Source organism: Ovis aries, chromosome 2 (genome assembly GCF_016772045.2).
Source record: "Ovis aries strain OAR_USU_Benz2616 breed Rambouillet chromosome 2, ARS-UI_Ramb_v3.0, whole genome shotgun sequence".
NCBI lineage: Eukaryota > Metazoa > Chordata > Mammalia > Artiodactyla > Bovidae > Ovis > Ovis aries.
The window spans coordinates 49,360,486-49,372,744 of NC_056055.1; the positions used below are offsets into that span (position 1 = coordinate 49,360,486).

Below are 12,259 nucleotides of genomic sequence, written 5' to 3' on the forward strand. Positions count from 1 at the left end.
GTTCTGGAAGATGAAAGGGAAGAGCACGATGTAGAGATCAGAAGGGACCTTACAACTGGACAACTAGAATCTGCCCGGGGCCCCATGCTCTAAGAGGACCTCACTCAAGTTCCACGGGGTTCAAAATCCACAAGGCCACAGGGACCTGCCCACCCGGAGCCTACACCCCTCCCAATCCTGGGCCATACCATGAATTCCCTGCCCAAATGCCTGGAGCCACATCCAGGATCCAAGGAGCCTCTTCAGGGAGGACTGAGCCTCTGCGTGGTCATGGGACTACTTATGCTAGAAGAGGGTGGACTGGCTTGACTGGTCTGTGGGATGGAGTCAAGTGGGAAGAGAAGGGGGTGGGCCCCGGAGCAAGGTTAGCTTCCCCTGTGTTTCTGTGTCCAGACTGAAGCTCTGAGGGGTTTCAGACTTCTGAATTCAAACCTGGCCTTCCAGCTTGTTAGGAAGGTTTATTTACCTTCCTTTAACCCATTATGACAAAAAGATAGAAAATATTTTATTCAACATTCTGTTTGTTGTCTATAACTTAGTATTTAGACATATGGTGTATGGGCCTCCACTGTTAACTGTAGCTCCAGGCCCAGCTAATGTCAGGAGGAGGCCTGCTCAGGATGCATTTTTCCTGCCACTGGTCTTGGCAGACAGCCAGGGTTCAGATACCAGCCCTGCCACTCACTTGGTCCTAGGAAAGTTAGCTTTCCTGAGTCAATCTTCTCATCTGTAAATGGGGACAATAATAGCCCCAGTGTACAAGGTTGTTGTGGGGGGTTAGATGCGATAGTGCACATTAAGAGCCTAGCACTGTGCCTGGCTCATGGTAAGCACTGGGGAGTGTCAGCTCTCAGCACCATATGCTTTGTGTCCTGGCTGGCTATAACTTGGTGTCCCTGGTCTCCTTATTTTCCAGACGCCACAGCAGTATGAGAGAGAGTACAACAATAAGCGGTCGGGAGTAGGACCCAGCAAGTTCCACGGGTATGCCTACGACGGCATCTGGGTCATCGCCAAGACGCTCCAGAGGGCTATGGAGACGCTGCATGCCAGCAGCCGGCACCAGCGGATCCAGGACTTCAACTACACGGACCACACGCTGGGCAAGATCATCCTCAATGCCATGAACGAGACCAACTTCTTCGGGGTCACGGTCAGTCCCAGGCCCCCGGGCTCTGCTTTCCTTAGTGCCCTTTGGTGACATACAGGACAAAAGGCACTGTGTTACAGGCCCTCTGATATATGCTTCATTTTCTCGCTTGTTGAAATAACTTCCTGTGGGCTCTGTGATTGCAAGGCTGCTGAAACAGGCATGGCCAGTAATGCTCTCTGATGTGCTGGGAAACTGCCTGTCTATAACTTGTGGATTATAAAGGCCATAGTGAATTGACACAGAGCAGGTGGAATCCACCAGGCGGTGGGGTCGGGGTGAGTCATCCAGAGTCAGGTTCAAATCCTGGGCATTCACTTTCAAGTTATGGTCTTCAGACTACAGAGTTTTTTCAGCCCCCAAATGGAAATAATACCTACCTGGCAAGGCGGTCATAAACATTAGCTGTTACAAATTAAAAACTGCCCTAGTAGTTGGTTGAGCAAGCTACTTGTTCTGGGTTTTAAGATTCTTGAAATAGCTGGAAAATGGGAATGATAATGGCTGTCTTGGACAGAAGTCAGGAAAATTGGCGATGATGAGAATCACTATTTCTTGAATGCTTTATGATGTGCTAGATGTGTGCTAAGCATTTATGTAGATTAGCTTGATGATGTATGCCCAGTGCTAGGCACATGTAGACACGGAGGAATGCTAGTGGTTGTTGTAGTTAATAATTGTCTCACTGCATCTGTGTGCCATCCCTGGGAAGTGGGTGCTCTTACCACCCCCAATAAAGCTGAGGAGCCTGGAGCTTGGAATATTTAAGTACCACAGCTAATTAGAGGTAGAGTTAGGATTTGAACCTGGGTCTAGCTCTTAAACAGAGAAGGCAATGGCACCCCACTCCAGTACTCTTGCCTGGAAAATCCCATGGATGGAGGAGCCTGGTAGGCTGCAGTCCATGGGGTCGCGAAGAGTCCGACACGACTGAGCGACTTCACTTTCACTTTTCACTTTCATGCATTGGAGAAGGAAATGGCAACCCACTCCAGTGTTCTTGCCTGGAGAATCCCAGGGACGGGGGAGCCTGGTGGGCTGCCGTCTATGGGGTCGCACAGAGTCGGACACGACTGAAGCGACTTAGCAGCAGCAGCAGCAGCAGCTAGCTCTTAAAAGCTGCATCACATGACCTTCTGGTCATGAACATAAGTGGTAGTCATTTATGTCTCATGATGATGTATTTGTCAAGGACTGTGCTCCCAGAAAACTAGGGAAATTTGCCTAAAGAGTGGTTTGAAATGGCCAAAGTGTTGCCCGTTGTTCTAATTTAAAAAGGCATTTAGAGAGTCCGTCTGTCTTGGGCGTATATAAGATGAGCTGACTGGGCTATTTCTTATATGGTCATGTTCCTTTGCGCATGCGCTCAGGCTTGGGTTGTCAGTCTGACAGGCCAGGACTTGTGCAGTGTAGACTATGGTGTGAACTCCAAGGTAAGATGGACTCCTTGTCCTGATGTCTGTGGTCCAGATGCAGGGGTGAGACCTGGACTCAAATGACATTAAGAGGTTGAAAGTGCTCAGCACCATGGGAGAGACTGTGTGAGCCTGGGGGAATTTCTGTGACCTTTGATGAAGAAGTCATGGAAGACTTTGGAAGTGGAATCTTTTGGGTTGTGCCTTAGACCTGCAGACAGGGCCTGGCGGTCCAGCTGGATGGAGTGTGGTGAGGTGCATGTACTTTGTTGGGAATATTGAAAGAGAGGGTGGTGAGGCTGGGAAGGTGAGCTGAGACACAGCTTTGTAGGGAAAGCTAAGGAGGCTGGCCTTATCTTACAGGCCAACGATTTTCCAAGTGTGCCTTGACCAGCACCAATATCTCCTGGGAGCTGGTTAGAAATGCAAATTCTTGAGCCTAACCCCAGACCCATTGGATCAGAATCTCAGGGTTGGGGCACAGCCAACTGTGGTTTACCAGACCCCCTAATGCACAGTAGAATTTAGAACCACTGCTCTGGGTATTGGGGAGCATTGAGGTTTGCTAAAAAGAAGGAGAGTTCCAAATTCCTAAATAGAGCCCCTCTTGACCTGAGACCTGGACATCTGCTCCCACAGCTCGGAAGTGAAGGCTCATGTTAGTTATCGGTAAATGTCATGTCTGCGGTGCATACTGGAGGCAGACTGAAAACTTTTAACAGCTTTCCTCAGCCCAGTGGTTTCAAAAAGTTCTTTTTTTTAATCCTCAGAACTTCTTGTTATCAGATTGTATGTGGTTCCTGGTGTGTAATATAAATTAAAGAGGAGATTCTCAGGTGAATGGAAGAAGAGCCCAGAGCCCTTCCAGATCAGCCCCTCCACATCCCACCTCACCTCTCCTGAGACCTCCCCCTCAGAAAGGCTCCACAGAGCACCAAACGCCTCAGAAGTCCTTTCTGTCCATGGAACAAATTCACAGACGAGCCTTAGAGAAGGGTGGAATTCACCAGGGGTCCCACTAGTAGCACTGTGGCAAAGCTGTCTCAAAGTATGGGTCCACTTTTTCAGGCCATCTTGTCACACTTTGTTTCCCATTTAAGAGAATGAATTTGTAGTATCCCAAGTTGAAGGGCTGGATAGAGAGCTACAGAATCTAGGAAGCCTCTCCTAATCCTGAAATACAGCATTTTGTCTAGATGCCTGATGTAGCTTAGGTGGAGATCATTTATAACTACTCCTAAATGCTGCCAAATAATACATGATCCCTACTTGATGCGCAATTAGATGAGGCTGCCTGAAAGACTTTGCACAGCTTGAAGATGAGTTTCTTTTTGATGGGACATTCCTTGATGCATATTTGTGCCTGGTTTCATTTGTGACTCATGATTCAGCGAGTGTCAGGACTGAAAGCTATCTTAGAGATCCTCAAATTCAACCCCCTTGGGTTGCAGATGAGTATCTGAGGTACAGATGGGGAGTTTCGAAGTCACACAGAAAGAAGGTTCGATCAAGGCAGGACAGTAGCTCAGATGGGCCTGCCGTCACCACACAGGTGCTATCTCTCTCCTCTTTATACAAATCGTCCATTAGTTGAGAAAAAGATTGCAATAGTGAAACAGGTCTTCAGGTTTTTTTTCCCCCTTCCTCCTCCCCTTCGTCACATATTAATATGTGCTTGTCACTGGGCTCGAGACAAAAGACCGATTTCTGACAAAATAAAAAGTGTCCCTGTGGTCCAAGGAGACCGCAGAAGGCCAAGTTCAGACATAAATAAAAAGTTGGAAAGGAAGGGAACAGGAGGTAGAAATAAATTGAAGCATTTTCTATTTGCTGAAGGGTTTTCATTATACAGCACACATGGTATCCACTTTTCCATTCTCAGGCAGACACTTTATTCTGGGTCACCCTCATTCAGCATGTTTACTATACGGAAAATCGTTTAAACACATTAAATTAATTATATCCGTGACTCAATTTCAATTGATTCAGTATGCGTTCTCGCCTGGGAGCCAGGCCTGTGGCTGCCAGTTGGTGTGTTAAAGAGATTTCTTCGGGCATCTCAGGTCGGGTCTCTGGCTTAGTCTGGGGCCCTAGTCTCTTTAATTTTCTTAAGAGCTCTCCTCGCAGCCACCTTCCTCTGAGAACACTGGAGAATAGGGCCTGTGTCCCCAACTGCACACTGATGGTCTAGGGCGCCTGCTACCTCTGATTCCCTGAGCCCACAGTTTCAGTTTCTGGCCCTGTCGTTACCTTTCTCTGGTCTGCAAATCTCAGAATGCTCTCTCACCTGGAAACCCTTCTCCTAACAAACACTTGATAAAACTCAGGCTCGAACTGGCTCTTAGGTCTCAAAAGCCCAGAGCATTCTGAGAATCCCAATCAGCAGAGTTCCTCTAGGGCAAGGATTCCTAAACTATATACATGTGGGAATCTCCCAGGGAACTTCGTTAAAAATGCAAATGTCCTAGCCCTGCCTCAGAACTTCTGATTCAGTGGCTTTGCAGTAGCGCCAGAAAATTCCCATTATTAACAAGTAGTCCTGCTGCTGCTAAGTTGCTTCAGTCGTGTCCGACTCTGTGTGACCCCATAGACGGCAGCCCACCAGGCTCCCCCATCCCTGGGATTCTCCAGGCAAGAACACTGGAGTGGGTTGCCATTTCCTTCTCCAATGCATGAAAGTGAAAAATGAAAGTGAAGTCGCTCAGTCGTGTCCGACTCTTAGCGACCCCATGGACTGCAGCCCACCAGGCTCCTCCGTCCATGGGATTTTCCAGGCATGAGTACTGGAGTGGGTTGCCATTGCCTTCTCCAAACAAGTAGCCCTGGTAAGTCTCAAATAGCGTCGTCGTTGAGAATTGCTTGGGGCTCTGTCAGATGGTGTATTTGTTCCTCCATTCATTTGCTCCTTAGCAGATCCTGTGCTGGGTGCTAGGAGCTGGGAGCACAAAGAAGAATGATGTGATCCGTGGGTTCCCTACCCAGTGGTAGAGAGATGGTAGGTAACAATTGCCAGTCACTGTCCAAGGTCAGCCCAGACCCTTGGAGCAGGGACTCCATTCTGCTTATGAGAGGAAAAACCAGGAAGCTGTGCTGGGTTTTCCCACAGTTCAGTAAGCAAAACTCCGTGCGTGGGTAACCACAAGGTGCCTGTGTTGCGAGCTCTCCCTGCGCCATGCCCTGGAGAGTGAGGGTGCGATGCCAGGTTCCCTCCTCCCTAGCACTCAGGCCATACACTGTGGTTTAATAGACTCCTCCAAGAAGGCTTTTCTACCAAAGAGACATTGAATTCATCAACAGGCTAAAATCCATAACCTTTCAAAGGCTACTTGGGAATGTGTGCTGAGTTTCCAGGTAAAAAAACCAAAGCTTAAAATTTGGGGGGGTGATCACGTTTTAACTCCTCCCAGTTTCCAGTTTCTTTCCCCAAAATGGATGATGTTCCAGCCCTCAAAATGGACACATCCTTTGGGTGTGTCAGACCAAGATACCAGGGCTCTAACCAGCAGTATCCCTCCTTTAGTGAATGTTTCTTCTGGCTTGTCTTTTGAAACGACCCCATATTTATTTCGTGGTGCCTATGACAAAGGCTAAATTCATAGAATCTCATTCTATCCTATCGTGTGCACCAGTTTCTCCAGGAAGTCACTGAGAGCCTTTACCCCAGGCTTGGGTCAGGGCTGTGAGGCTTACAAGAGCACTTGGGCATGGAGAAATTGAAAGGGGCTCTTGGGAATATTTTTGACCATGAGAAGAGGGCCCATTCTTTCTAAACTATTTCCTGTGATCACCTCCTCACTCCCTATGGGTGGACCTCATATAGAAGTGATCACAGCTGCAAAGAGGGTGACCCATGAGTTCCTTCAGATATAATAATAGACCCAATCTTCATCCTTCGCCCAGCCTCTCTCAAACAGCTGCAGGCCTCGACATCTCAATTTAACATCTCGGGAGAGGCCTGCCGCCTTAAGTTCAAGCAGTCACCTCTGATGGCTATTATCACTAATTGATCTCGCCAAGAAGGTTACGAAGACAGCAGGTGGCAGTTTGCAGAGTTCATTGATCTGTTTGTGTTTGTTGCTGAAGAATGGGAATCCAGCCTTCACCAGTGTGCCCCTTAAACTTCAAGTTTTTATGGGAGATTTTTAAAAAATTATCTCTACTAAGACTCAAATATTGACCCCATCCCCAGTCAATATTTTGCCTGAAAAGAGGACATCCTAGAGTAAGCTCAGTTTGGCTGGGATCCCAATCACTAAGTTCTTGGAACCAGGTCGTTAGAGGAAGCTAACCAGCTCCTTGTCCCAGGAAAATGACACACTGTTGACTAAAGCCTCATTTATTTCATTCCCACTGTTGCCTGGCCATGCCGTGACCCTGAAGTTGTACGGTTGATAATTTTTATCAAACAGGAAACTTTACACTACATACACACACACACACACACACACAAATGAATTAAACTTCATATTGTTCAAGTCCGCCTATCTCTCCTGCCTCTCTGATCTTTGGGGTCCTGGTTTTATTCTCCAATACAGAAGCTTCCCACCAGCCACCCATTTGTGCCTTATATTTGATGTCATCATTTTGCCTATAGTTTTTGTGTTTTTTTTAGGCTGAATTTGAGTGAGACAAGAACTAGAGTACTAGGAACTCCACCCAGAAGTAGAGAAAACCCTACCAACTTAGGATTTGACCCCTTTGGGGGCTGGTCATTCAACCAGTCATGACTCCATCCCCTGGACTTTCCTGATTCCACCTGTTTCGATTTTATCCTCGAAGCAGTCACTGGAGAGCTTGTCAGAAACTCTGCCATGGTCCGAGTGTGATGTGCCAACTGCGTGTCCCAGAAAATGGGACTTGTCCCAGTGACCTTGTGCTAGTTCCCGACGCCACTCAGGGTTTTCCGTTCTCAGGTCTCCCTTTCATGAGTGTTTCTTGGCTGTTGCCCAGGATCAACAGCAAACCCTTCCAGAACTTCGTCTGCACCCCACTTGTCTCCACCCCATCCAGACCCAAGGAGTTCCACTGAAATTGCAGTATACACAAACTTAAAATGGGAGCTGGTTCGGGAACCTAATCTCTCTCCCTTTATTCCCTGGCTAAGCAGCCTACCCTCAAACTCACATAAAATGCACCATCTCCCAGGGCATGGCAGTGATGAACTGTAACAGGAAATGAAGATTTGAAGAGTCAGGCAAAAGGAGGCCGCAGTTCAGTCCAGCTCTTAGAACTGTGTGACCTCAGGAAAATTGCTTACCTATCTGTGCCTCAGTTTCCTCATCTTTGTAGGGAAATATAACCTACTTCATAGGGTTAATATGAGAAATAACAATGGTGTTTAGTACCCAGTAGTATCATCATCATTACTATTATTATTATTCCCATGCTATTATGATGATTTTTTTTAAAGCCCAGTTTATGCAGGTCTAAACCAAGGAATATTCAGAACCAAGTCTAACCATCTTTGTCTCTCTACTAAGTGCCAGTCTGTTTCACATATATTATCTCATTTAATTCTCTCAGCAAATCTGTGAACTTGTGTTAAGGTTGTAGGAATACTTTTGAGTTCTCTACCTGCTGCCACCATTCCCTCTAGGGATTTGATAGTCACCTTAAAGGTGGAAGACATCTGCTCACAGTCCTCCCTTTGTTCCTGCCTTTAGTCGAGCTCCATGCCACTTAGGGTCCCACAGCCCCAGGAATTATCACTCAGTATCATACACAAAAACTAACAGCAGCAGGTGCTATTGGTGCCCCAGCCAGATCCCCGCCCTTTTAGGAGCTAGGTGAGATTTGCCCCTTCCCCAGCTATGCAGGCGCGCCTGCCAGTGTCCCCCATGGATGGAAACCTCCTAGTCTAGAGGTGCCTGGGACTCACACCCCTCGCCCCAGCAGCCTGCAGTGATGACTGGCTGGTGTGATGGCAACACCAGCGCTTTTCACCTCCAGGGGCTCCCTGGAGGATCAGGCTGAGACTTGCCTCACTTGGAAACACGTCCCACAGAGCTTGGCCTCTTCCCTCTTCCTCTCTCCCTTACAGGTGTCTCCCGAGAACACATGTTTAATGTATCCTTTGCACATGATTCCCTGTCCTAGGCTGTACTTACTTCCAGGGGACTCAATCTGAGACATCTAGGTGTCTCTGTGGGAAATTTAAACATTTTAAAGAGGGAATTTTTACTGTAAGCTACTTGTTAACTGTGCATGAAGTTTAGCACCAAGCCTCTCCCATCACCTCCCCCACACCAGGTAGCCAGTTCCAGACTCCTCTCCCTTATAGTCCGTTGCATCCCGCTCCTATCCCTGCCTCTTGCAGTCTGCCTGTGGGAAAGCCGTATTCATATTTTCCAATGAATTAGCAGCTGCCAGATTTGTGGTAGCCACCATTTTCACCCCTCTGGTCCCCACAGTACTTTGCTTACACCTGAAGGAAGCTCAGTAAACACTGGTAACCTTGAGTTAACTTCTTGGGATTGAATCCACACACGATTGAGAAATTCAGTCACACTCTCCTACTCTGCTGCCTTCCAGGCTCCTATAAACTAAAGACTTTTGCTATCCAATAAATAATCAGAACTGACAACAGAAGTATTAACAGGGTCTATAGTTCTTGAATCTGCTGATAGTGATTCCCAAATTACTGCTGTGACATCTGGTGTCACTGTTTCACCCAGGTTGTGGAAATCTCCCTGACACATGTATGTGTGGGGATGGGCATGAAGGACTCTCACTGTTTCCTCTTTGAGGCGGGAGAGAAACCCAGCCTTTACCCCTTCCCGAGTCTTCCCCATCAGCATTTCACTAGGACTCAAATCCCAGAGCCTGAGGAGGGAGGGAGTGGCTCTTGGGCCCTCTGTAACTTCAGACTGTCAGGAGCATTTCCTGGAGGTAATTAATTGCTAGTAATAAACAACAACTATAACAATAATCCTTGATGTGACTGCCCTGTGCACAGGGTACATTTATAGTCTCTGTCTCCTTCTTTCCTCAATACAATTACACTTATTAACATCATGCTAATAATAGCTCTCAATTAATGAGCTCCTCCTGCCTCCCAGGCAGCATCCTGAGCACTGTACACATGTTACTGAATGTGATGTTTAAGACAGCCACCAGCAGGGGATGTGTAATTCCCAGTGCCGGGAGTGCTCCTCCCAGTGAGCTGCACCTGCCTCTCTAACTGATGTCACATCTTTGTCCACACGTCCGCACGTGCGTCCCTGACACCCGATTCAAAATTGCAGTCCCATCCCTTTCGTTCTTCGCAATAGTTAGCTGACTTCATGTGCACTCTTGTTTTCTTATTCATTGTCTGTTTCATTTTCTGCCATATCTCTGAGACTTAGAACTGGGTACCTAGGACATAGTAGATGCCTACTAAATATCTATTAAATGAGTGAATGATTTAGCTACTTAGCAACCATACCATTATTTAAAAAAAAAAAAAAGGGCTGAGCAGGCTGAGCAAAGATAAATGATTTACTGAGCATCTTACAAATAGCCAGTGTCACTGCATTCAAAGCTGACCAGTCTGGCTGACTCAGAAGCCCATGTTCTTAACCATTTAGGTGTTCTATTAACTCAACTAGCATTCCCAGTGCACCCTATCAGCCAGGCCTGGGCCAGGCAGGAAGAGTAAGATAAAAGGCTTGCCCTGCAAGGAACTCACTGTCCAAACAACCATAGTAGATGCTCGGGAGGGAGAGCAGGAACCACTCTCCCCATGTTAATAGGAGAGGGTATTGAGGTCCCCACTCTGCACTGGGTTATTTGTGTGTCCATCTGCCCCTTCCCATTGGACAGTGAGCCTCTGAGCCCCTACCTGGCACTGGGGCCTGTAAACCTCTCTGTATCCCTGTGTAATACTGGCTCTTACTCTATGAAACACGTTTGCTGACAGAATGAATTAGGAAATTGTAGCTCAGCAAGGCAAAGTAGCTATGCTTGGGTCCCACGGTGCATTGCTAGTGAGCCTCTCTCAGATCCACATCCCAGGGCTTCTGATTCTAAATGCAAGTGTCTTCAGGTCTGTTCTGGGGTGCTGCTTGGCTGCTCTCCCCCCGTTTATTTAAACACAATTACAAATGACTGCAGATAATGTACAGCACAGGGAAGAAACCTACTCCTTCTGCTGTCAGCTAAATTTGAAAGATCAAAATAATGTGGTTTAGCAATTTGTTTGAATTGATGCCTAGCCTTCCAAAGCTTGAAGGTTTGACTTCCTGAAGTCAGGGCAAAAATAGCTTGTTTCCTTGTGAGAAGCAGTGTGGGGGAGTGTACCATCTTATGAGAACTTCAGCAGAAGCCCTATGTACAGATTCGGTTCAGGTCCCTGCAAGAAACAGACTAAGGGAAGGTTCAGTGACATGGTGGTTGTACTAACATTGTTGTAATAACTGATGTCACGATGAGAGAAATGGCTAACAGTGCTGAGTGCTCACTATATGCTTGGTAATCTGCTAGGCCCTTAAATGTAGTATCTCACTTCGTTCTTATAATAACCCCTGTTATGAGCTTGGAAGAAGAGCTATGACAAACCTAGACAGTGTATTAAAAAGCAGAAACATCACTTTGCTGACAAAGATCCGTATAGTCAAACCTATGGTTTTCCCAGTAGTCGTGTATGGATGTGAGAGTTGGACCACTCTCACAAACAAGGCTGAGTGTGAAGAATTGATGCTTTCAAACTATAGTGCTGGAGAAGACGCTTGAGAGTCCCTTGGACAGCAAGGATATCAAACCAGTCAATCCTACAGGAAATCAACCTTGAATATTCATTGGAAGGACTGATGCTGAAGCTGAATCTCCAATATTTTGGCCACCTGATGCAAAGAGCTGGCTCTTTGGAAAAGACCCTGACGCTGGGAAAGAGTGAGGGCCAGAGGAGAAGAGGGCAACAGAAAATGAGATGGTTGGATGGTATCACTGACTCAATGGACCTCAGTTTGAGTAAACTCTGGGAGACAGTGAAGGACAGGGAAGCATAGTGTACTGCAGTCCACGGGGGTCATAAAGGGTTGGACACAACTTAGCAACTGAACAGCAGCAGCAAAAATCCATGTGTTGAACTCTAATGAGAAGAACCTCAGAATGTGACCTTATTGGGAAATCAGGTCCTTACAGTCAAGATGAGGTCATACTGGAGTAGGATAATCCAGTGCAAATAGTGTCCTATAGAACCCCATGAGAAGATGGAGCGGTGCTTCCGTAAGCTAAGAAATGCCGACGACTGCCAGCAAGCTACTGATAGCTGGGGAGCTGAGTCTCCCTCAAGGCCCTCGGAAGGAACCAGCGCTGCTAACACTCTCGTCTTGGGCCTCTGGCCTCTGGAACTGTGAGACAAGAAATTTCTTTTAAATCACCCAGTATGGGGCTGGTGCACTGGGATGACCCAGAGAGATGATATGGGGAGGGTGGTGGGAGGGGGGTTCAGGGTTGGGAACTCATGTACACCTGTGGTGGATTCATGTCAATGTATGGCAAAACCAATACAGTATTGTAAAGTAAATAAATAAATAAATAAAATTTAAAAATTAAAATAAATAAATAAATAAAATGCAAAACTTTTCATCATGGAGGTTATCCCTTAAGAAACACTGTTTACCCATGATATATGTTAAAAATTACCTACGTAATGGAAGAACAGGAACTGATTAATAAAAATATCAACAATGAGAAAAAAAAATTTTTTTAA

The 12,259-nt window shown here is 46.7% G+C and overlaps 1 protein-coding gene across 2 annotated transcripts in view; it reads left to right on the forward strand.

Moving 5' to 3' along the window:
• Positions 1–12,259, forward strand: part of GABBR2 (gamma-aminobutyric acid type B receptor subunit 2) — a 370,102-nt gene that overhangs the window by 233,074 nt on the left and 124,769 nt on the right. For both annotated transcript variants that reach the window (XM_027964399.3, XM_042243210.1), the window contains exon 7: positions 917–1,153. In XM_027964399.3, the coding sequence (XP_027820200.1) occupies positions 917–1,153 (237 nt within the window). The remainder of the gene's footprint in view (positions 1–916; positions 1,154–12,259) is intronic.